We start from the raw sequence: 24,911 nt of genomic DNA on the forward strand, positions 1-24,911 counted from the left end.
ATGTCTGTGCCATGCGCCCCTTGCTTCGGAGCTAGATTTGCTGGGGAGAGATCTGCAACTGTGTTAGCACTGCTCATTTAACCCCTCCATCCCAGGACAGCAAAAACCCTCTGCAGGTCCCCCATTCTTATCATGGCTGCACCAGCCATGGGCTGTCTACAGGCCTGACTCCCATATACATGCACTGTACATTGCTTTGTGCAATCCCCGTCCCCCACATTCCTCAGGGAGAGGCTTAGGTGATCCCTGGACTGCAAGTCTGGTCTAGGATTATGAGTCAGATCACTCTTGCTGTGCTTTTCACAGCTTTTCACGTCTGCCATGGTCTGACAGAGACAGCTTTGAGTCCCCCTGCAAAATGAGTATAAATGTCATCCTGGTCAGGCCAAAGCACACTGTCTAAAGGACTTCACAGGGTCACCCGTGTCCTCCTGCCAAGCCCTTCGAGTCCTCGTGGTAGACAAGGCTGCCTCTTGTGAAAGGAAGACAAGAAGGTGAACAAAGTGCAGGGCTGGGCCGCTGTTACTCATGCAGAGTGCTTTGATCTGTGCGTCCCCGAGTGACTGTGCAAACAGGGATCTGCCAGGGCTGCTGCAGCAGTTTACCCATTGCCATGCCAAACTCCAGCTCAGGGGCCAGAGGTCAGTGCCACAGCTTCCCAACTGCAATATCAGATGCAGCGCACTGGCTCTAGGGCTGGCTGAAGGGAAGTGGCTTTCGCACCTCAGTGAAGAGCAGCAGAGCCAAGCGGCAGGGTCAGCTCCCTCCCTCGCTCTGAGGCCTACGTCGCTTCCACTCACCGCAGAGGGGAGGAGCTGGGAGCTGGAGGCAGATGCCTGAGTTTGGGGACAGAGCTGGTGGTGTGAACAGAGGCACCAAGGGTTGAGACAACACTGGAGGTCAGGGGATCAGGAGATAGGGCTTAAGGCTCTGAATCACTGATGGGATTTGACATTCTTGGGTTTGGTATAACAGATGGGGAAGCTGGAAATTGAAATTAGAAGCTCAGGGCAGGGATCAGAGACTGGGGTCCTGCCTAGGATCAAAGGATCCTCAGCATTTGCCAGCACTGAAGAACAAACAGGACTTTCAGGTAGTGAATTCCACCCACTGGAGCCAGTCAACCTTTGTTGAACGATGAACAGCTCTAGATTTTATCCTGCTAAGGACACCAACGATGGGGAAACAAATGACTGAGACTGGGCAAATGCTACTTCACAACATTTTTCTGACTATTGTTGCCCTTCCCCAAGTGCAAAGGATACAATTTTGTTCAAGCTATTCACAAACTGCTTGCTGCAATCATTTTCTGAGTATTTGCTGTCCATGCAGCTGATCTCTTCAGCCACATAGCATAGCTGGCTTTCCTCTGTGAGGACTGAAACACTTTTAGTGCAAATATGGACTGTTTTGGAGATTTCAGCAGTCTGTTAACCAGCATTGCAATCAAGGGTTCACTCAAGGTCAGAGGAAAAAACATACATACAAAATTGCAAAGGTTACAAGAAAAGGGAAAACAAATCATTCTGAATCAATTCCCAGGGTATTTTCCATGTCTACCTCTGTTCTTGCAGATCAAATACCTTTTCTACTGATTTTAGTTTTGGATGCTGAGCCAGTGCTAGAATTTAAGAGAAGCAGAAAAGAGCATCAGGTAGCTGGATAAAGTTATTCTCATGCCAGGTTTGAAAGGACTGTCTGTGTACACTGCTTGGCGGAGTGACAGCTAAAGCAGAGATTATGATAACACTTTGCACATGGCTATTCTTATCATCATTGATACAGCACTGCAACTCAACATGCAGAGCTCTATCACAGAAAACACATGCCAAGGCAACAAGAGCTCCTGTCCCAGAGAGCCAGGCTCACTCCAAGGATAAAACAGCACCAGCAGAGAATAAGATGAAGGCTGCACAAAATCAATACCTAGCAGAAATAGGGGTCCAGCGGTGACTTTTAAAGGTATAGAGGGGCTTGGTGAATGCAGGACACTTGTTCAAGTACAACAAGCAGGAAAGAGGTCCAGAGAAAGGGCACAGGGCTGTTGGCTGGGCCCTTGTGGTAGAGGGCACATGTGAGCTCTCAGCCCAGTGTCCCTCCAGCCCCCAGCTAGTGTCCAGGCCTCCCCAGCCCATCGGACTCTGCGCAGTTGCTCTGGGTCACATCCCACAGCCACATCCCTGATCTTGAGAAGAAGCACTGGGGAAAGAGCAAGAAAAGTGTCAAGAAGGGCAGTGTGGGATGAGACCTGTGTGACACTGGGGGAAGGAGCTTGGCAGGAGGATGGAGAAGCAGCTGGACTCTGATATAGAAGGACAGCAGTTGTGTGTGGGGGGGGGGGGTGAAGGGGCCAGGGATACAAGGCAAAAGGAGGGCCCAGAGATGTGGCCTGCTGAAGGAGGATTTGCCTGTATTTCATGGCTAAACTAGGCTGCTGTGGGGGAGGAGGGCTGTGAACTCTCAGAGGTGAGCCCTTAGAGTAAGGCTGCCCACAAGCAGTATGGTGACTGACTTATGTTCAGCTGAAGAAGGCTCTTGAATAAAATCCAGTACTAGACGGATTCAGCTCTGGTAACAAAGCTATGATGACTAAAGGCCAGTGAATAGTCAAGTCATGAGTATGCTAATGAATTGAGGGGTTTATTTCCTTTGGAGGGTTAGAAGTCCTGGAGAAGAGATCAGGAGCTATTTTGGATGACCAAGGTGGTGTCCTCCCTGTGCAGACCTTCCACAGCCAATCCGTGGACTCAGTAACATAACAGCATTTCCAGTACTCAGATCAGAGATTGAGTCAGGAGAGGTTAAGGGGGAAACTATCAAAACAGTTTGAAAAAAATCTCTTTTTAGCTTCTTAGAAGATGAGTTTTGAAGCTGGTCTTTCCTCTCTGTTCAAGATCTTCCATGTTAGTTGCACAGATCAAATCAGCCGTTGCTGCTTCTACCCTCAACGCTCTCCCCAACAAGATGCGGCAGCTTGGGACCACTGTAATGTGATGGGCACGTCTGGACAGACAGTGGAGAGTTGGAGTACCCAGCTTAGCTCCCTAAGGCCCTTCCAGAGCCCTCGTTCTCACGTTCATCACAGGTAGGCTGCCCTGGAAGCAGTGCACAAGGATGTCCTGCAGGCATCCAGGCTATGTGAGGGGAAACCTTGCAGGGTTCTCACACCCTGTGAAACGGTGTGATGTACCTGAACGAGAAGCCAGGAAAGATGCTGAACAGGAAGGACTGCTTGCTAAAAAGTTTTGCCTGCCCTCTTCAGCTGAGCTGCAGAGAAGACAGAAAAGGGACCCCGTCCCCAGTATTTCACCACCAACAGTAAGCAGACAACAGGGGCTATATCACCTGAACACAGTCCAAATAAAGCAAAAAACAGGTAAAAACTTTTTTTTTTAATGTTTGTATGCTGCTTATGGAAAATAACACAACATTTCATACAGAGACGATGATAAAAGGACGTAGACTGAATTACTGAAGAAAAAGATACTGTTAGGTTTATTCACTCAAATTTATCAGAGGCACAAAGATTTTAAGGCTCATAACGACCCTCGTTCTTACCTGACTTCCCTATTACCAGAGAATTGTACCAGTGACTTCAGCTTTTGACATAGTAACTGCTGTTTGACTAAGGCACTTCATTCACAGGAGATCTGATTTGAAGACATCTAAGATCTCCCATCACTTTGTAATGTGGACAGTGGCCCTCACTGTTAAAGAGTTGTGTCCTAATTTTGGATCATCTGGTTTGCATTTGTCTGAATTGCTCAGCGCTGATTCTTGATGTGCCAGTTCCAGTGAAGTATTACAATATTATTTTTAAAGACATAGCCACAGAAGATGTTTTCCATCCATTTTTCACACAAAGCACAGGAAAAGGGGCACAGAAAAGCGCAAATCTCTTCAACAGGCTGGCAAGCAATAGGAGGCTGCAGAACAGAGGGAAGGGCACAAGGCTGGTGGGCAAAAAGCTTACGTGGTGCTGGGAAAAGGTCTGAGCTGTTCCAGAGCAGTCAGATCGGAGTAAGTTCCACACCAAAGTTAGGCAGTCCAAAAAGCAGAGAAAGAAGGATATTGAGGTTGGCCGGCACAGTGCTTCTCCCAGGAGACCTCCCTTTACCCATTGCCTTTTCTCCACCTTTCAACAGCTCTTTTCTACCCTGCAACCTCCTCTCGCTTTTACTCTTTTCTGCACAACAGCTTCTTTTTACAGATTCATCCCATTCAGGGCATTTTTGCACATACCTTGTTAGCCAATGACAGGCATGGGTTGGGATCTCGATCTGGCTGTTCAAGCTTGACAATGGTGATGAATCCTGATTCAGTGTGTTCATCCTCACTGGTGTTGCACAGGGACAGCGGATGGGACTGCATGGAAAAAAGCAAAGGAAACTCAGATCTTGGGGATCAGCACTGTAAAGGGTGTTTCAAGCCTACTGCAAGCTTTGTGCCTTATGGACCTCCTCAGAACAGGGTATAGGATACCTCCAGGACCCCTGCAGTAGGCATCACAAGTACTTCACCCCACTGAGTACATCATGGCCCTGTCTGACAGCTCGGGATATTAAGCAGTGTCACTGTGGCTTTGAATGCTGTAAGAAGCAAGTCACTGTCAGATTTTTGGTCCAGCAGGAAAATGTCACAGAGAAAGATACAGTTTCTATCATGAGCTAGACACAAGTCTGGCTTTGTCACAGTCACAGATATCCAAAGCCAGAACAGCTTATGGAATCAAAGCCCTTGATTTCTGGGACAGAGCATCCTGACAGCATAGGTGCTTGTGCTGCGAGACATGCCTGTGTCCAAAGGCCTCAGGACTCACTTTACACACACAGCCAGCTTGCTCCCAGAGTAGCGAGCTCTGGGCAGGGCTAAGGGATAACAGCAGAAGCAAACTTCTGGTGCCACTGCACTAAAGAATCAGTGCTTCTTGTATCTCAGCTGCTGAACTCAACACCTCTCTGATAAATTTAGAGAGGATAAGAAGCCAAAGGAAGTAGTGAGAAACTGAATGCAGGCAGCAGTAGAGAAGTACCAGGAATGAGATGGGAGAGGAAGAAATCTTGATAATCACACCCCAAGTCAGTCTTGGAAAAATGGTCATCAGCTTGAGGCAAACTGCTCACAGCAAGGAGCAGAGCTTGCAGCCGATGGAGGGAGACAGCGCAGGACAGGATCTAGGCAGGTGGGTCAGCCCAGTGTGGCCATGCACCTCTGCAGAGCATCTTCCAGGGAGACAGGCTCCCTCATCTTCAGAAGGTGAAAATAAGGCACTGGGAAAGAAAGGGATATTTCACATAAGTGCCATCAGCAACAGGAGTCGGACCAGGGTTCCTGCTTTGCAGACTGCTGATCAGAGGTACAAGGACAGCCCAAGTTCTCTCTGCCCCGCAGACATATATAAAACCCTTCAAACACTGTATTGAGTGGACAAGAGCTACAGACCAACTGATCTTGGCTCTGTGGACAGAGGGCTGACCGAGCCCACCATCACACCTTGCAGAAGCAGAGCCAGCAGCTCAGCATGGTGTCATGGAGCTGAAGTCAGCAGCTGAAGGCTTGCCCCAGCTATATCTGCACACATTGTGGAGACACAAGTGTGGGGCTAACATCTGCCAGCAGCACTTGGTTAAAGTTTCAGTGGTAAAACCCATTCGAGGTGATGCAGAGCCTGTCCTGCTGCCGGGGCACAGCTGTGACGTGCAGTGCCCTATGCCTGTGCATTTGTCGTCACAATGACATCTGCTGAGTGCTTTTCTGATCCCTGTCTGAAAAGCATAAAACTGTTGCTGATTTTTCAGTCTAGCGGTAGAGGAAAGATGGTTTTGGGCTGAATGACTAGAGGCTGTAGGAAGCTGGAATTCAAGTCTTGGCTCTCTCTTGGGAGTCCTGTCACCTTGCATAAATCTCCCATCTCTTCCTAGAAAAGCTGGCTAGCTTCCTCCTCTCTGAGGTGTTCTGTGACTAAGTGGTGGTGTATGAAGCACACAGAGGTTATGGTACAGTAAGAAAAGCCTGTAAGTACTAAGGTTGTTGGACAGCTTTTAGTAAGGCATCAGTGCATGGAAGTGTGGGAAACAAGCAAGGAAGCTCAAAGTTATAATAAAAAGGAAGATTACATACCACTCAAGTAATTTTACAACAATATCCCAATGCTGTACAAAAAGGCTGTTGATTTGGCAGACTTAAAAATAGGATGAAAAATTCTGATCCCTGCTCTGGCCCCTATATATAGCTGCAGGAGCAGGCTGAGGGAGACCCCACATTCTCCGTCCTCCCTTAGCCATCCATGCCTGTGTTGACACAGGGGCTGCGAGAAACAGTGCCCTCATCCTCAGGCTGCTGCCTGACCCCAGCACTGATCCAGGGTATGCAAAGTTGCCAGCTGATGTGAGCTCATCCCCTCAGCCAGCATGGGGCTGGCAAGAGCTGGGGAATGGGGCAGGGTCGGTATCAGCCAGATGATGTTTCCTTCTCTCCAACAGTTGCTTATTGCAGAAGTCCACTGGGTGGGGGGACGGCGGGGAGGAGGATGGGGATCATTTCACCTAACTTCAGACACACCAGTCTTGACATTTAATATATGAGTGGATCACTTAGACTCCTCATCAGCAAAAACAGGTACTTCAAGGGAGTGCAACTCATCTGGGCCATTTTTAGTCATGTACTTCAGGATGAGATGAACTGTGCCCATTTCTTGCTGTTGACAACAAAGGAGTGTAGATGATTAGTTAAGATGCAGCCATCTGCACTGCACACATCAAAAGCCAGGGGAGACAAGTGGCACCTCCAGCCACTCGGAAATGCAAAATGTCCTCACTGGGCCTCCAGGGTCCTGGCAGCCGAAATCTCTGCCCATCGGAGATGTGGCCAGAGAAGACACAAATACCTCAGCAACAGGCTGAAGGGGCTGGGGATGGACAGTGGAAAAAAAAGGCTGAAGATGTCTGCTCAGAATTAGGAGGTGGCTGGAGAGCGTGGGCAAGGCCTGGCACACCATGCGCTGCTGTCTTTGCGCCTGCCAGATCCAGCCAAAGCTCTGCCCAGCCCCACCTGTTCTTGCAGCCTCCAGTTCAGGGATGACTTCATGCAAAAATGTTTCTGTAACTACCTGGGCCAAGAGATGAGTATCTATCACCCAAACAGCTCAGCAAAACCCCTGGAGCTGCAGAAGGGAGCTCCTACCACTTGGTGGGGCTCTTGGCCGGATCCTGCCCCTCTCAGCCAAGCTCAGCTACAGTGTGAGACCTGGCTGCGGGCCTGTTCACTCCACCGAGGCCAGGGGAATCCCTGGGAATGAAGGGCCCTTCCTGTAGCCCCTTCCCACAACCCAACGGGGAGGTGGCCCAGGAGTTGTGGCAAAGCTACAGCAAGCCCAGGGCCCGGCCGGTTCTGCACAAGTGCTTCTTTGTTAGGTGGCTCTGAGGTCATTTCCAACACACCAGGAGAAAGATTTAAGGGAGTTCAGAAAAGGTGCAGCAGCATTTGTTTCTGGGTAGAGGCGGGCTGTTCCTCTCCCTGGAGACCTGCCTGTACAACTGCTCCGTGCGAGTGCGAAGATCCCCTTGAAGTTGGGCTTGAAACAAGGTGGAGTTTCCTGCTGAAGATCAAAGGCTCCTTTATCCTCCCACTAAGCTCTCCTGGCTCAGGGCAGCCTTCTGCTCTCGGTTACCCATGTGTGAATATGGTGACCCCACAGGAATCACAGTTTCCCCCCTGGCAGGGTAATTTGCAGAGACTGCCCCTTTGATCATATGGTTATACCCATTAGAAAAGTGGAATGGATGCTGCTTTCAGTCACGGAGGCATGTTCATGTTTGACACTGTGAGATTCTGCCTGTGCTTTGAAGCAACAGAAATTTGCACCAACTCTGAATGAACTAACACACAGACACTACAAAATCAGGAGCTAGGTATCTCAGAACAGGAATAGATCTTACAAAACCATGAAAGTGACATAAAAATGGGTGAGGATTTCAAAACACCACTGACATTTGGGGTCTATTCATTGTCTAGATTTTGAGAAATCTAATGCCTATGATCAGAAGGGCTAAATATTGATATTAAAAAAATCAAACCTAAGATTCTCAGCTATCCTTCAGGAGCTCAAACACCGAGGTGTAAAGGATAGCACCATGAACATTTTCTGAAGGCATAACCTGTTACATTTTAAAATATGTCCACGGGATAATATGGCATCTAATTAACTAGCATGTTCTTTTGATTGGCATTCTCTCATTCATCTTTCCCTTGGGATCTCACCCTTCCTATCTAATCCATAGTAATATGAGAAGACAAAAAATGTCAAAATGGTATATAATTTAGACTTCAAGATGTGTAATTGTACTGAGCCAAGCAACATCAATTTTAGAAAGTCAGAGCTCAGGGTTTGCAGGGAAGCAATCAAATGTGTTAAGACTTGGGAGTTCAGGAAAGCTCCCAAGTAACTCAGTGCTTTTCTGAAGTAATGGCAGGCGTTGCCCATGCAAAGATGAACGTGGCATTTGTCTGTGATCCTAGCTGGCTTTACGGAACAATTCTGCCTTTTTCTCTTCACAGTGCCATTACTCTTATATTATGTTTGCTTGACTGGGAGTTTTCTGGGTTTTGGTTAATATATTATTTTAATAATCGTGCAAAAGCACAAAACAGGAAATACAAAGAGCATGTCTCGTGATACTTCTAATAATTCAAAGATAACCCAGATTAACCCTCCTGCTGACTTTATTGAGCCTTTACAGAGGAGTTCCTGGAACTCTGGAGAAAGCCTAGCAGCTGGAGTGCAGTGGTGAAACTGGCCCTGCCATTGCAACCGACCTGATAATCCTGCACAGCCATCCCCAACCTGTCGCGGCCCCCAGGCAGCAACACCCAGCCAGTAACATACTGAAGGCAACACTGTATTTACTTTTTCTTTCAAACTGAAGAAAACCTGTGTGTGCGGATGGCAAAACAGGAACAACAAGAAACTTCAGAGGGTCTCATTACCACAAGCCAAGAGATGGGATGCTGGCAGCCTGTTCTGGTATAGAGACCAGCATGGTTTAGGGAAGGATCAGAAGGACTTTGAGGGTCCTACCAGATGTGCTACTGCTCAGCAGTGAAACAAGACAGCTGTGCCCAGACGGCTGAGTGACGGACTGGACACAAGCGCTGCACAGCGGGAAGGGCTGGCTGGGCTGTAAGGGTCTGTGGATCCCTTTCTCAGTAATGGTGGCGAGGCACTGGCAGCTCTTAGAAGAACATTGCTGGCCAGGCTTGCTGGGTAATTAGGGGGAGAGGATGTCTCTACCTGCAGCTTTCTGGAACTGGGAAGAAGGAACATACCCTGGCACTGCTTGGAGTTGTGTCTGGCCCTTATTGGGAATGGCTTGTGGGGCTGCTTTAACTTTCTTCAGGCAGTAAACTCTGGGAGGCAAGGGATATTTCTTTGTGCTGAGCACAGAGCAGCCTCTTTGTGACTAGCATTTTTGTGCCTAATCACAACGTTAATGATAAACACTGAAAATAAGAGCAACGAGCGCCACATTAAGATAAGCTGCCGCAGCTCCAAATGAGCTTGGGGAGCATACATGAAACACTGGCAGCAGCCTTGGAGGGGCCAGAGAGAAGCCAGGCAGCAAACTGAGGTGGCTACTGCCAGGGAAGACCTGCTGATGAACGCCTCAAAACCTTCCCTTTGATTTTCTGATACGACTGGCCATTGTGGTCTTTTCCTCTTTCCCTCTGGGACACCTGATCTCCCTTGACAAGCAAGGGTCCTTTGTTTTGTGCATTCCTGCCAGGGGCACAACTGCACCTACAAAGGGCATGGCAGGCAGAGCAGGTAAACTGAGACCGTGCCAGGATAACAACAAATAAGCAATATGACTGCAAGCTGAGACCCCTTCTTCATGCGGGGGAGCTGCCCCACGGTCACCTATTTCTAGGACGGTGGATCTGATCCAGACTAGTGGCTCCCTGGTTACTCTGTAACAAATTCCTCATTAGGCGCTAATAACATCTTGAGGCTAAGAGTCCAGGTGCCTTCCTCAGCACTCTGATGAAAAGTTCAGGTGGCAGCTGGGAAGGATTCTTCTTCACCTAATGACATAACTGTCATCTACCCAAGCAACATGCTCCACTCATCACTGCTCAAGACCACTTCCTTCCTCTTTCTTCCACTTTCTCCTTCCTTTTGGTGCTATTCTGGTAACTCATCAAGCTTCAACAAAGCAGGAAGATCTGGCTCTTACTACTAACATGCTACAATTGGATTTCTTGGCACTTCCACTACTCCTTATATTTTGCATGAGGGAGCATGGCTGCATGTTGTGGTCACAGGACAAGGGTAGTCTCAGAAAATAATCCAGCGAACACGTGGAAAACCAAATGATTATGAGATTCCTCAGTGCAGAAAGGACTCATGCTCCAGCTGCCTGCTCTTGCCACTGGGCTGTAGAGTCAGGATCCCTCATTCCCTCTGAAACCAAGAATTGTACATATGTGGCTGCAAACTGGCTCACAGTCTTCAGAAGCAAAGGGTTTCTCCAGGCACAACATCCCCTACTCTGCTGGGCAGGGCACTCTCCGAGGCTGGGGACCTCTGTAGCACCAGCTGCCACAACCATTTCTTTTTGCCCATTTCCTTACCCTACAGCATCTCCTTCTTTTCTGTCTTTTGCTTCCACACCACTTCTCCTAAAATACTGAACCTTTTTTCTGAACTTATCCTAGTAGTCTTTGCCACTCTCTTCCCAGTAGACCCATTATCTTCATAACAACCCATCCCTCCCACCATGCTTGCACCCACTCATATATTGGGCCTGGAAACTAACTGATATTGAGCAGCCAGGAGCTAAACCTGCAGAGGCTGGTCAGACAGGGGCCCCAGTACCCATGGAAATGTCCTGGGGAAAGCCAGATATAAAGGACTGCTAGATTCTCACTTGGGGCTCCATTTATAAAACAGTAGAAAAAAGATGACCTTGAGAGGTCATCTAGCCCATTTTGTTGCCCTAAGGCAGGATCAACTAGACCTAAAACATTCCTCAGAGACACTTGCTTAACCTGTTTTCAAGACCTCCAAAAATGGAGATTCCTTACCCACCCCAGGCAATCTAGTCCAGTGCTTCATTCTCCTTAACATGGTATTTTCTAATGCCTGATCTGAATCTGTCTTGCTGCAGTTTAAGCCTATTAATTTTTATTGAATCAACTATGCCCATGGAAGAGATTATTCTCTTTCTTTTCCCAGTAACCATTAAACATATCATTCCTTTTTCTGTTCACACAAGAGTCTTCAGGGACAATGGTTGAAAAAGGACTGCTCATAGAAAAGTTCTTAACAGCAAAGCTAAATGAATTATTTGCCTCAGTTTTCTCTACAAGAGAATTCAGAGTACTTCACATACCAGAGGCTTTCTTTATGGTGGATGAGTCAAAAGAATTGACTTGATCTGAAGTGTCAGTAAAAAACATTTTAGAACCAACCAATAAAGGACATCATAGAAAAGAGAGGAAGAGAACAGGACAAGATGGTATTCATCAAAGGACTCTAAAAAAACATAGATGGAAATGGTGAACTGTTACCATCAGTATACAGCTTGTCACTAAATTGGCCTCAATACTAGAAAAATGGAAGGCAGCAAATACAGAGCTAAATTTGAAAAAGAATTTGAAGAGAGATCCAGCCAGCAGATCAATAAGCCTGACTTTCATGACAAAGATACCAGTGGAAAACAGTATAATGAACAAAAGGGGAACAACTAACATGACTTTGGTAAAGAAAAGTCACACCTCGCAAAGCTATGGGCTTCCCTGAAGCAGTCAGTAAGTATGGGAATAAGTGTAATTAATATTGTATACCGGTATCTCCTTTTCTTTTTCTATTACAAGATCAAAGCTAAGAAAGGTGACAGAATATTATGAAATACTATCCAAGATCCTCTCAGGAACTAAGAACAGAAAAAAAATAGGTCAGTTTTTATAATGGAGTGAACTTACCAATACAGTTTCAGAAGTGTTGTCCAGAATATTCATAAATGATTTGGAAAATGGGAGAAATAGTGAGGAGACAAAGTTTTTCAGTAATACATAAGTATTCAAGTTGGTAAATATTAAAACTGGCAGCAAAGGGATCTCAAAATACTGAGTGACTGAATGATAAAAGAGCATCTGATGTTAAAAAATGCAAGTAAGAAAAAATATATCCAGCTATTTCATGCAGGGATGAGCTCTAAGTTAGCTCTTAACTCAGTAAAGATCTTGGAGTCACTCTGGGTAATTTTATTGAAACACTTGTTGAATGACCTGTAGTCAAAAGATGAATAGACTATTAAGCATTACTAGTAAAAGAATTAAAAAAATAGAAAAATCTACTAGATAAAGCCTCAGTGTGCCAACATCTTGAATATTACAATACTTTTTGGTCACTCCATCTTAAAAAGAAGGAACTATTTCTATATAAGAAGAGATTAAATACACAAAGATTCTTGAGTCTAGTAGAGATGGGATACGTTAGAGATACATAAATCACAAAAAGCACGGAGAAAGTAAATCAAGAATGATTACTTACTATTTCTCAAACAAAAGAACTAGGGGCATCAAATGAAATTATCAGGTAGAAATTTTAAAACAAACAAAAGGAAGTACAGTTCATTCTAGGTACAGTGAAACTGTGGAACTCATTCCCACACGATGCTGCACACACCAGAAGTCTGGGTTAAAAACCAATTAGACAAATTCATGCAACAAAAGACCATGAAGAGTTGTTAAACACAAAGATGCAGATACAACCTCTGGCTCAGGAGGACTCTGAGACACAGCTCGCTAGAAGCTGGGAGGCTGCACAGAAGGAACTATCACACTGTATTTGCTCTATTCCTGCATGCTTTACCCAAGCATTTAATACTGACTACTGTCAGAAACAGGACACCAGGCTAGGCAAACCTTTGGTCTGATTCAGGTAGACCATTTTTACATTATGTTCTCAGTCCTCTCCTTTTTAGGCAAAGAATCACACTTCTGTCACCCCACACTGCAGTTAATCAATGTTATGTGCTCACAAAGGGAGAGCTGTTGCCCTCAAACCTGTCCTTGTTGGTGGGAGTTAAGAGCATTTTCCCATTGCTCCTCTCACAGTCCCTGATTGCTCTCAAAATCTGCAGTACCATCCTTCCTACCTCAATATCTGCCCACCTTCCTCCAACAACCATGAGGCGAGAGCCCCCCATTTCAGGGCTTCACAGAGGGCTGTGTAGAGGAATTACAGAAGAAAGGATTGTGCTCAGGGTTTGCTGCACCAGTGTCTGCAGACTCACTGGGCACCACCACTGGCTGCACACTTACCTCTCTGCTGGGAGACTTTCTTCACAACTATTTTGGCTAAAAATTAAATAAAATAACAAAGCTGAGATTTGTGCTCAATGTCAGAGAGCCAGGAGAGCTTCTTTTGCACCACAGGCTCCTTCAGAAGATTAGCAGTGCCAGCCTCTGCCTTACTGCATTACAGGAAATAGCTTTGTGATTTCTGACTTTGACCCAGAACCAGCTTTCCTACAGTCCATCTCACAAACATGCCAGCAGCTTCATACCTGTTACTACAATACAAGCACAAGACTTTGCAGGAATCCTGTATACTCAAGCATGCAGGGCCTGGAGAAGTTAATGTTGATTTGTTCAGGGCACAAGGCCTTCCACCTGCTAAAGCTGGGAGTATTTGGCATGTGCAGTTGGTGCAGGAGGTTACAGCGAATGGAAATGCCTTGTTGAACAGACTCCCTCGCAGGTAAGCTACATAACAAAACAGAAGGGAACCTGGCAACAGTTAGGAGATAAGCAAAGAGCCTAAGGCACAGTGAATGGCGGCCTTTTTAGAGGACTCAGCATCTCAGACATCATCACGTCACTCCTGCTTGTCATTCTGAGGTATCTACTCCCCGCTGACCTACTTGCTTCACCCAGTTGTTATGCTTTTTGTTGTCACAGAGTCACTTGTCACAGAGTCACTAACTGCTTGTTAGGGCAGAAGAAGAATGTTTCTTTATTTGTGGATGCCATGTTTATCTCAGCCCTGATCCATGCTGGAAGTGTCTTGGTGAGGCTCTAATGTAAATAAATTATAGTCCTCCATAGGTTTCAAAAGGGCAGGCAGAAGTGCTCTAATACTCTTCTCCCCATCTTTGCTGCCAGAACTGACCTCATTGTGAGCATCACTGACCCTCTGCAGTGGTATGCCAAGGATGGAGCCCAGGAACCTACAATAGGATTGCCACAGGAAGAAGCAAGGGAGATCTACCAGCTCTGATAGCCAAACATGAAATTCACTGTGCATCTCCAAGTAGTTTGTCAGAGCATAAACACAATCGCAAATGCTGACACCAGTTAAACCTCTTGGGACCTCTGCATGGCATGGGTGGAACAGGGGATACCTGTTTCCCTGTCTTTCTCAGTTACATGTTCTGTTTCACCAAAGTACTGACAGTCCTTAGTTCATGATGCAGAGCAATTCTGTGTTCCCATGGCACAGAGTAAGCCTGAGGAATGCTCCTACCAGCTACACTGCTCCAGTGAGACAGCTCCAGTCATCAGATCCTCCTCCCTGCGGTTATGAATATGTTTATTCCATTATAAGAGTGACTCTTCAGTTTATCTTAAACCTTCTGCTGTATCAGCTCAGCAGAAGCCCCTCTAACACTAAATTACCCCAATATGTAGCTATCACTCTACTTGCAGACACAGCAGCAGGAATGAGAGAATGCTACCAAAAAGACTGGTATAGGAGATGCAGTTAGGAAGCTGCCTTGCAGCTACAGTGGAGCCGAAAGGTGCTGTGGGGTGCTGCTGGAATGAGGTGGGAGAATGAGGAGGCTGGGAGATGAAGTGGACATTAACCAGGAAGAAGACAAAAACAGCTGGTTTGAAAACTATGGCGTGGCAGAGTGTTTCAAAGGGCCTGAGGAAAAATTGCTGCTTCTATGACCGTTGGGCATGGAGCTTAGCCATCAGGACATAGGCTTTTTAATTTGCCTGCATAAAGTTTCAAGACCTGTTATAACAGCAAACACACCTTTCCCACATGTGAGTCACAGACAAACACATATACTGATAACAAACACATTATTCTTAGAGAGATTCTGGTCCTACCTCCAAGTGTGAATAACTCAGACAAGCATCCTAGTCCCCTGAAGGAGTGGCAAGAGGTGGGAGAGGAGACAAAGGATCTACATACTGCTAATGCAATACTCTTATGTTTGTTCCGTTACACGTGCTCGTAAGCTACGTTTTCTTCAGTATGTCTAAAGGGTCAGCAGTACCTGAGGATTTGATCCAGTAAATCTGCCTCTAGTCAATAACTGCATCTCATTTTCCCTTTGATTACAAAGCTGGTGAGCAACAGCAAAGAGAAGTGCTGAACCCCAACAGGGACATTTATTTGATTATCACATGTAGGACTAGATGTCTTAGATGAGTCACTGAGTCTGGATTTTTTCTTTCTAATTGCACAGATGTGGTCATGGTGTCGAGAGAACACTAGCTGCATGCTTCACTGTCCTACCGACAGCTCTGCTGAAGTTTGCTTCCCCATGGATGGAAAGGTTCAACACAGAGGAATCAAATATCACTTGTTTTAATATGGCCACCATCCTGATAATAAGGGAGAACAAGGAAATTTTTGTCAAAGTTTTGTCATGATGCCTGGTTAAACACTGTCTCTCTCTGGTCCATGCATCCCTTTTGGAATACCAAAGGCAAAGGGAGGTTCTCTGATCAGCCCTGACTCACACCGCTAATTGAAAGTAAAGGCAAGCTGGCCCAAGTCATGGGAGGAACAGCTCACACTCCTGCTGCCTCTAAATACACTGCAGACACTCTGTCAAGACCAAATGAATCGTATCCAATCCGTGTCTACCTGCTTACCTTATATATCTTAGCAGGCTCAACTTGCTCCCATTTTGGGGGACAATGCCACTGGCAATCTCCATGCTCCAAGATCCTCTTACACAATGACCTGCGGCACAATACTGACCCCCTTTTCAGCTTGGAGATAAAACTATTCCACAAAACCCACAGAAGTCTTGCTCCTGAGCCAGAAGTCTTGCGCCCTCAGCAATAGTTTTGAGCACAGGCAAAACCCTAGCCATGCAGACAGCGTGGCAGCCCAGCAGCATGCTTCTGCCACTCAAACACAAATCTGTATTGTCATTCAGGACCAACTCAGCAGTGGCACAGACATGAAGTCTTCCACCACTGATATATCAAACACCTTTACAGGAGAGAACTCTGACTCCAAAAGCAACTCTGAAATGATGGGCCAGATACAAAGATCGACACAAACCCAGATCACTTTACCATAGCAGACTGAAATAGCTCCTCCTCTACCAGCAAGTTGCTGATCTGGGTATCAAAGTTGGAGCTTTGAAAGTTGATGCCAAAAAGAGCATTCTTGCTCTTCTAGAAAGAAGATAACAGATTTAGAAGAACAAAGACTGAGAAGGAAACTCTGCCTGGGGCAGATTACGCCATAATTTCTTCTGAAATGCCACACATCTCCCAGTAAAGCACACCAGGCTGATCCCTTCCTGGAAGGAGACCACTGGACTTTCCCTAGATTGACCTGGCCTAGGGAATCCTCCAGCACTTTTCTAAAGATAAAGCTCAGCAGAAATGCAGCCTCCATTCTGGCTTGGAGCTAGCAGGGCCCTGAAGTGGGCCTGAAACCCCAGCATGGCCACCTGAAGGATTCTCAGGCCATTTCTGGAGAAACAGCAATAGTACACAGGAGCCTTTCAGAGCCGCTAGTGAAATATGGGCATTAGTCACAAGTGTACATGAACCTGTGCTCACAGGGAAAAGCTGCAGGCACGACAAGCAGGAGTCACCCCTGCAGAGGCTTCTTGGCTGTAGCTGTGCACAGGAGGGGGAAGGAGAGAACACTGTCTGACTCCCGAATCCCGTACCCTCCCCCCGAATATCCCTAGGCTCCACAGCCTCAGCCAGGTGCAGAACAAAAGGAAACTAATGATTTAGTTATTGCTTCAGCGCTGAAGGTTTGAAGGTCAGCCATTCAGCACAGGGCTCATTGTATGACCAAGCACTGTATGCCCTGCCTACAGACCTGCAGCTACAGTCAGCTCAGCAGGGGCCAGTACTGTACGGCTGGCTTCTGAGCGGGGAGATGAAAGGCTTTTTCTAATGTAATAACTGACGGCCTCTTCAGTGCCGTTTGAACTGTTTACAGACTGAGTTAACGATTACAGGCAATGTGTATCTTGGCTGCTGCCCAAAATTCTTACCCGCCCGTCAGATATTATCAAAGAGCCCTTCACTGCTTGCCTGGAGTCCTTCCAAAGCACAGCACTGAAATGCTGGCATAGAGGAGGGGCCTTCAGCATTCACTCCTGAAGTCCAAGCTAGAAAGTCACGGTATCGGCTCCGGCAAGGTGTCCCGGGGACCAGCCACTTGAGTCGCACAGAGAAATAGAAACACTGAAGGGGTCGCTAACAGCCTTTGCTCTCAATGGGTCAGTGCAAGACTCTTCCCTACAGGACATTATCTAGGACTTTGCCTGCGCTGGTTTGGTCTTGCAGAATTTACTGTGAGAGAATACTGTACAGTCAGCAAGCTCTGGCTGTCAGGGTTTCCCCTGAGTTCTGCCTGCACAAGGCCACTGCTTCCATACATTGTTCTTTACATTGACATACTCTGGGTGGTTGTGTTAACGCTGGTGGTTACACAGCTTAAAGCTACTTGGCTACTGCCAAATGTGTTTTCATCACCCTCATGCCTAAGAGTGTGGACAAGAGCAAACCAGGTGGTGGGAGATTAGATAAAATCACTTCCATTGTTATTTGCAGCTGAAAAAATGCAGGTGTAGGTACAAGGGCCTGCTAAATTCGGTTTAGAAAACAAGCCCCAGTACTGTGGGGCAAACTCTGCATAAAGTCTGGAAATACTGTAGAAACGAAGGGATGAAATCAAGAACTGGCAAGCTGTTCTAATTACAGCTGAATAACACAGAGACACATTCAAGAAACACTGAGGCTACACAGCAAACTGCTTCCAAGGCAGGAAATACCACAGTTACAGATGACTGCTCCATCTTACCGCCCAGTCCTGCACCAACTAAAATGTAGAGAACTTTTGATGCTGCCTTCAGTGAGAGCAGAAACTAACTTCTGTATTCATGAGTTGCTCCTGGAAGCTCCTATCATAGGCATCATCCTAAACACAACTAGAAAAAAAAAAACTCTCCATTTTAGATACAAGCATTCCTCATGGACCATCAGTCTCCCTGCCACCAAATTTTATGTTGGAAAATGCTTTTTAATACAGCTCAGTAGACTAGCTGCAGACCGAGTTACCATGACTTCAAGGTCACCAGTGGTCCACAGACCATTGTTTAGAAAACACTGATTCAATCCAGCCCTGGTTTAAAACTAGCAGGCTACACCAGTGCAAACAGAATGGACTGATGCTTCACATTTCTACTAGGAGGCTGCAGTAGTGCTTGTACGCCATGATCTAAAAGCTCTCTGCAGAAAAGGCCAGGTAATAAAAATATGAAAATAAATACTAAAATTTTGCTCCTGTGCTCCCAAGAAGAGGCATGTTTGTCTTGCACAAACAATACATAAGTGTTTCCTTCGCAGGCTGACACGGCCCTGTCTATGACACAAAAGATGGAGTTTCCAGGAGATGTTTTTTTCTGAGAAGGGCTGATGCCTTTACATGGTGCCAATTGTGTGCTTGAAACATGACAAGTGTCAGCAGGTTCTAGGCATAATGGCGAGGATTGCTGAATAGCTAAAGGAATAAATGACTTGCTTTTCAGGCACACATTATTCTGATGTACCAATAGGAATGAAGGAGTGACCGCTGAGGGACAGAAGTAAATCTCTTGCTGAATGTTGTAGTATTGCCAGGAGACAGAAATGTAGATGCAAATATATTTTGTGTGATTTGATTCAATAAAACTTGCTAGTACAGTATGGTATAGTATAAAAATTGGTTCCTCCTACACTTACTTGCTAAGACATGAGTTCAGGCCCTCTGGGATCCGCATTTCCCTGGCTGCTATCAATGACATCACTGACATCTAAGGAGCTATAGGAATGCAGAGAACGCAGCTCTGGGCTCCTGGGGATGCTGAGCTCATCAGCTGCTACAGGAGGCACGACAGACAGGGTATCTGGGTCCATGTCCTGGCTCATTTACAGCCTTTCACTTCCAATGTACATGCACTTGCTGTTTTTAAGGCCATATGGTCACACAAAGAAGTTGCATCAGTTTAAACAGAAAAGCTGGAATTGTTCTAAAACTGATTTCACTGATGTCTTCAGATGTTGAGTAGATACAAAAATTTAAGTGTGGACACACAGGGTCAGACCCAAAATTGATGCAACCCAATAACCTGTTTCTCAAAAATCAAAAGAGTATACTCAGAGACCGATCTTCCACTTTTTACATCTTCCTGGCAACCAGCAGCCAGAAGCTTAGGGAGTTACTGAGCAGGAAGATGTACCCAGAGCACTGTGATTAATAGCCTGATGGATTTCACAAACATTTCTTGTTTTTTTTTTTTTTGTCTGTTTATACTTTGTTCTGCCATATCCTCTGCAAATAATTTCCACAGTAGATTTCAAAAAAATCAATAACAGCTTTTTTATTTACTGAAGATATTCTCATACCAGACTCCCAAGAACGTTCTGTGTTAGTTCGAAGATACATCTTTGACTATTCTATTGCCAGCCTTTCTGTGTGTAACTGAGCCTGCATTCTGGGGAGTCCTGCAACTGAAGACTTCACAGATATATAAACAGCTTGGCTGAGATGCTCAAAGGAGCCTAAAGAGGGTAAGCATAACTCTTCCACTTAGTTTCAGCCTGTTGGGAGCCTCTGAAACCTCCAGCATTCATCACTAATGGACACATCTTCACGCAGAGATTCTTAGGAGCGAGGATGACACAACTGCTGGCCCTGCACTTGAAGAGACTGAGGCCAAAAAGGTGAAGAAATTACCATTTTCAGTCACCTCTGCTGTAGCGTTCAGAGTAGCATAGAGGGAGCTGTGGCTTTAAGGACAAATGGGACAGAAAATAACATAACTTCCCTGCTTCACAGAATTTGGTTAAGTAGAAGACTACTTGCTGTCTTTATTCTAGGCCACCCAAAAACTTGATCAAACTTTATTTTAAAACAGTTTAAATTAGTTCTAGAAGTTTTTTTACTCTGCAAAACAAGAACAGAACCATTCATGGACCATTTGTTTTAGGGGATGAAGCTAGGTGCCACACTGATGTTAGGTGTCGCATCACCTCAATTGGAGGATCCTTTTGTCATTAACCGATCTTGTATAAAGGTAAGGAAGGGGGAAAAGATCCAAAATAAGGCTGAGTATAAGGATAACAAAGACATCTAGAGTCAAAATAGCTAGGACTAAAAGAAGTTTTGAAAAGAAAAAAACCCTCCTGCTTACAAGAAGTCTATCCCTCATTTCTGGTTACTACAGATTAGGAGATCCAATGCAAGAGGCTGTTGACCTCACACCTGCCAATTTTGAGTTTCTTCTTCTTTCTTCTTAACAATAATGCTAGTTCCTGTCAAAGAAAGAACACTGGAGAGGAGGGTCTAACCCTGTCTAGAGCTTCTGATATGGCTCTTCAGGGATAAAACTAAACTATGTTGTGTTAAATCAGCCATCTACACCTTGAGTTGATTTGTGCTGCCCTCACAGGCTCCAAATTCCTTGCTTGCTTTCCTTTTCTCCTGGATATGAAGGGCGGAGGTAGATTGGAGGGTGGCTGTTGCAAGCGCAGACCCTACCTTTATACATACCTGCTGCTTTTCATCTTCACCTGAAATTCCTTGCTGTGCTCTCTCTCAAGGCAAGATGTTTGATCAAGCACTTATTACAAAGCCATACCGGCAGCATAGAAAACAGTTTTTTAATGTTGTAACTCAGCCCTCTAGGCAACAAGCATCTATACTTCTGCCCTGATGGCTTGTGCAAATTACATATCCCCATCTCCCAGAGAAGAAACACAGAGCTCGTTCTCGCCACTTGCATTTCCAGAGACATAGTCAATGCAAGGCGAATCTGCAACTTTCTTTGCAGAGAATAAACTCTTCAAATAGCTGTGCCTCATGGGGACTGGTGTTACCGAACTACATGCGAAAATAGTGGATATGGTCTTACTACTGTCTACAAACTCCAGAAGGGACAATTCTTGACTACTGGTCAGTTGATTTTCCCACCAGTACTCTCTAATGTTACATTGTATAATGTGTATTTACACTCCCCAATACACCAAGTTCTGGGTTTCCTCAGGCAATCTGCATTGCTGTAATTGTATCAGCACAAAAAGCCATTGTAGCCAAAACCTGAAAGTCTGCAGAGCACTGCTTCCACGGTTTCTATTTCTATTAGGAATCAGTGCAGCACTTGAGAACACAGGGATAAATCATTAACAAGTCATTATTGTTCACAGGTATTTTTGGCAGGAAACCATTGAGGTCAACTTGGACAAACTGCTATAGGGTGGTGGGGGTGGCACTTTTCCTGGAGAAGCAATCAAATCTTTGTCTAAAACCTTATAAACAGTCTGGAATTGACCTCCCTTATTCAATCTAATAGACACGAACATTGTCACAGGCCCTCCTTCCCACTCTTCTTGGTCTCTGCTTTCTTTCCTAGTCTGTGATCAAGTCCTTATGTCCATAAAGTGCCTGCCATTCTTTTGGCACATATAAAATGACAACACTGTTAATCATGGGCACCCCTTACAGTGTGGGCAGGCTAACAACCCAAACAGTATTTTTCATTTACCAATCTTATATTCTCACAGATCACATCAATCACTTAGGCTACCAGGGGTTGGGGAATTCCCAAATGCTGCTTATCCTAGAGATTTGTCAAAGAATGGCTGTTCTCATTCTTTGAAAACCTGCAGAGGCACCACTTCTGTATAACTGTATCTATCAATCAATCCACCCATCCCAAACTAAAATCATAACCCTAATGTATATTGCCCCAGTGCAATACAATGCTCATGTTTTTGTAGGGGCATAGGTGTGTGTGTGGTGGGGGGAGCAGTGTGAATTCATATGCTGTTTGCTTACACCACCATCTCTACTGGCACAGCTGAACAACCATTTGAGAACCATCTCCATGGTTATATTCTGGGCACTGATCTATTGCTCACAGCTTCTAGCACTGTCAGACACTGCAGCTCCATGAAACAGTATTTATTCTCGTTGTCATTCAATTTCCTGCTTCTGTGGCTAGTTGGCCACTGACCCCATTGCTATTTAGCTGCTGTAAATCAACTGCCAAAGGACACTTCCAGAGCATCATGATGTGGCAATCCCTTGGATTATGTGGATGTGGTCATTTGAAAATGGAGTAAGCAAACAATTCTGACACAAACAGCTCAAAGGGTTTTGTATGTTGTTCAGTGCACTGTCCTGGCTAGGACAGAAAGCATCAAGATGGGTCCGTCTCTAACATCCTAAAAATCTCCTACAAAATGGTATAGAGTCAGCCCAGATTCTCAGAGGGTTGTATGCCCAGCCAGTTATGAATGGTTTAGTGGCGATTTTTTGCTAAGGAAAAGTATTTCAACTTTGACATTTTAAAAGCACCTTTCATAAGCACAAAAAAATTGCTTTCCAAACTCACTAGCTTCTGGACACGTTCAGGGATGCCAATAAAACCAGTCAGGTAACCAAGTCCAACTCCTGAGCGTACACATCCATCTTTCTCTAAAAAATATTGACTCCACTGTCACAAACTCAGGCAGGGATGTTTGTATTGCAAAGGGAAGCGACAGCTGTGTTATGAAAGCCTGAAGTATGGTTAGATAACTCAAAACAGCTTGTCTGCCCAGCCAGAGGTTCCCAGTCCCTCAGATAAGAAGTGGTAATTGATGCTCTCAGTCCATCACAGTATGAATTAAAACAGGATAGCTTAAACCAAAAGAACCACTCCTCGTGGCCTGAGAGCTGGAGGGTGTGCCTCCATCTGGAGGGACTTCCTTTCCATGATGTTCCTCAGGAACCCTCCTCGTTGCCCTGCCCCATCTTCATCCTAAAGAAATAATTGGACTGTCTGAGCTCCTTTTTTTCTCCCTGAACTTAGAGATTTTTTTTTATTTAAGAGGCTGGAAGCATGTGTATAATTGCATCTTGAAAGGGCAAAGAAATGAACATTTGCCTGCTTTACAGCAGGAATATGAGACCTGGGCTACAACCAAGGCTATAATATGCACAGAGATACTGGAAATAGAATTTGGAAGCACCTAATACTTCAGTTGCTGAGGATGAGACTACAATGCATCTCTCTGTCTTAAAAATGGCAAGTTCTCCATCTCCCACTATAAAATGTTTGTAACAATGGTGTCAGATGGATAACAGTTCCACAAGATAGAGGTATTAGCTGTGTTTCAGAGAGGGTAGAACCTGCATGCTGACCACAGTATGTTTCACGCTCCTGAGGAGAGGAATAAAGACTGTCATTCACGGCTCTAAGGACACGAGAGAAGTCCTCAGTGACAACTGTGTGCCACAAGAATTCTTCAGTATCTCCACCTACAAACAAGAATCTTATTGTCACTCATATTTATATATTGCAGTTCTGAAACTCGTGCACTCGTGCAAAACCCAAAGCATGTATTTTCTTCAGGGAGAAAACTCTCCTCTTTTCCTAGGTTATCCTACAGCTCTGGAACTTAATGCTGATGAGACCTTACTGGGCTATCATGACACGCCTTTTCTGCACCTCTGCATAAAACAGTAGGTTTGTGACAGGGTTGGAAAAATCACCACCAAATAGGGTTCAACTACATAGGCTTTTCCCTGGAACAAATAACCTATAGCACTCAAAGGAGATCCATCCAAGTTTGACATGGTCCTATGGACTCTGAGGTACAGTCCCATCTACAATTGAATTTCAGCAGTCTTCATGGGATGGGGCATCTACTCCAGTCACAGAAGTGGAAGGAGTAACAGTCTTCTCAGTCCATGAGAGTATAAATACCAGGCATCCCTCTTCCTTTTTTCGATGGACTGTTCCTTTTCTGCCATTTTGTCTAATTACTCCCACTTCTAGAGCTGAGCCTGACAGCCTTACTGATTTTAGAGTGCCCCCATAAAACTCATCTGCTCTGTGGGCCACTGGCTGTGGTCCCCTGCTTTCACGACTTCGAGGCTACGTTCTAGGCCCTCACAAATTTCTCTGGTCCTTCAAAACCCCTTTCATACTCAAGGACTGGGGATGAACATCAGTTGATTATAAAACAATTTCTTTTGTTGATAGAAAATTCTTTGCAGGGTGTGAACAGCAGGAGAAAGAAAGGACTTCTCTGAACTGCAAGCTAGCTGGAAACCCCCTGAGGGCAAGAATCTGATCCCTCATCTTTGAGAAAAGCAGGCCTGTCTGTACAGGCCGCAGGAGCAGCAGGCCTAGGAGAGATTTGTGTACGCAAGGCCGCCAACAACACACACCAGCCTTTTCCTTGCCAATGCGGGAGTCCTGCAACGCGCAAGATTTATTAACAGCATGCAATTTCTAAACAGAGCACAAAAAATGGCTTCGTTTCTCCCGTTCGCACACATACACACACACACACCCCTACAGAGACCTAGCCCTCCTCACCCTGAGCACTCCAGCGTTTAATCCCCTTTTGCACTGAGGCATACTCTTGACAGGCCTCCTCCCCACTATCTCACAACACACCTGTCTCACCCAGCTTTACATGCCTTCCTCCCTGCCCCCACTCACCCTTTCGCCAGCTGGCTCATCCACCCCAAAAGAAATCCTTTGCTCTGTAGTGCCACAGCTGTTCCAGTCCAAATCTACCTACACATCCTCCCGTAGCTGCTCGGGAGGACCCACTGATCATGAAACCTGCTAAGTGACCCCCCACCGGCTTTA

General features: G+C 45.6%; 1 protein-coding gene across 1 annotated transcript in view; it reads right to left on the bottom strand.

The window, feature by feature from the left end:
• The window catches only part of RNF43 (ring finger protein 43), a 72,962-nt gene that overhangs the window by 18,221 nt on the left and 29,830 nt on the right, over positions 1-24,911 (bottom strand). Inside the window, exon 2 of the mRNA XM_013956713.2 lies at positions 4,243-4,365. Coding sequence (XP_013812167.2) covers positions 4,243-4,365 — 123 coding nt within the window. The remainder of the gene's footprint in view (positions 1-4,242; positions 4,366-24,911) is intronic.

Source organism: Apteryx mantelli, chromosome 22, assembly GCF_036417845.1.
Source record: "Apteryx mantelli isolate bAptMan1 chromosome 22, bAptMan1.hap1, whole genome shotgun sequence".
Taxonomy (NCBI): Eukaryota; Metazoa; Chordata; class Aves; order Apterygiformes; family Apterygidae; genus Apteryx; species Apteryx mantelli.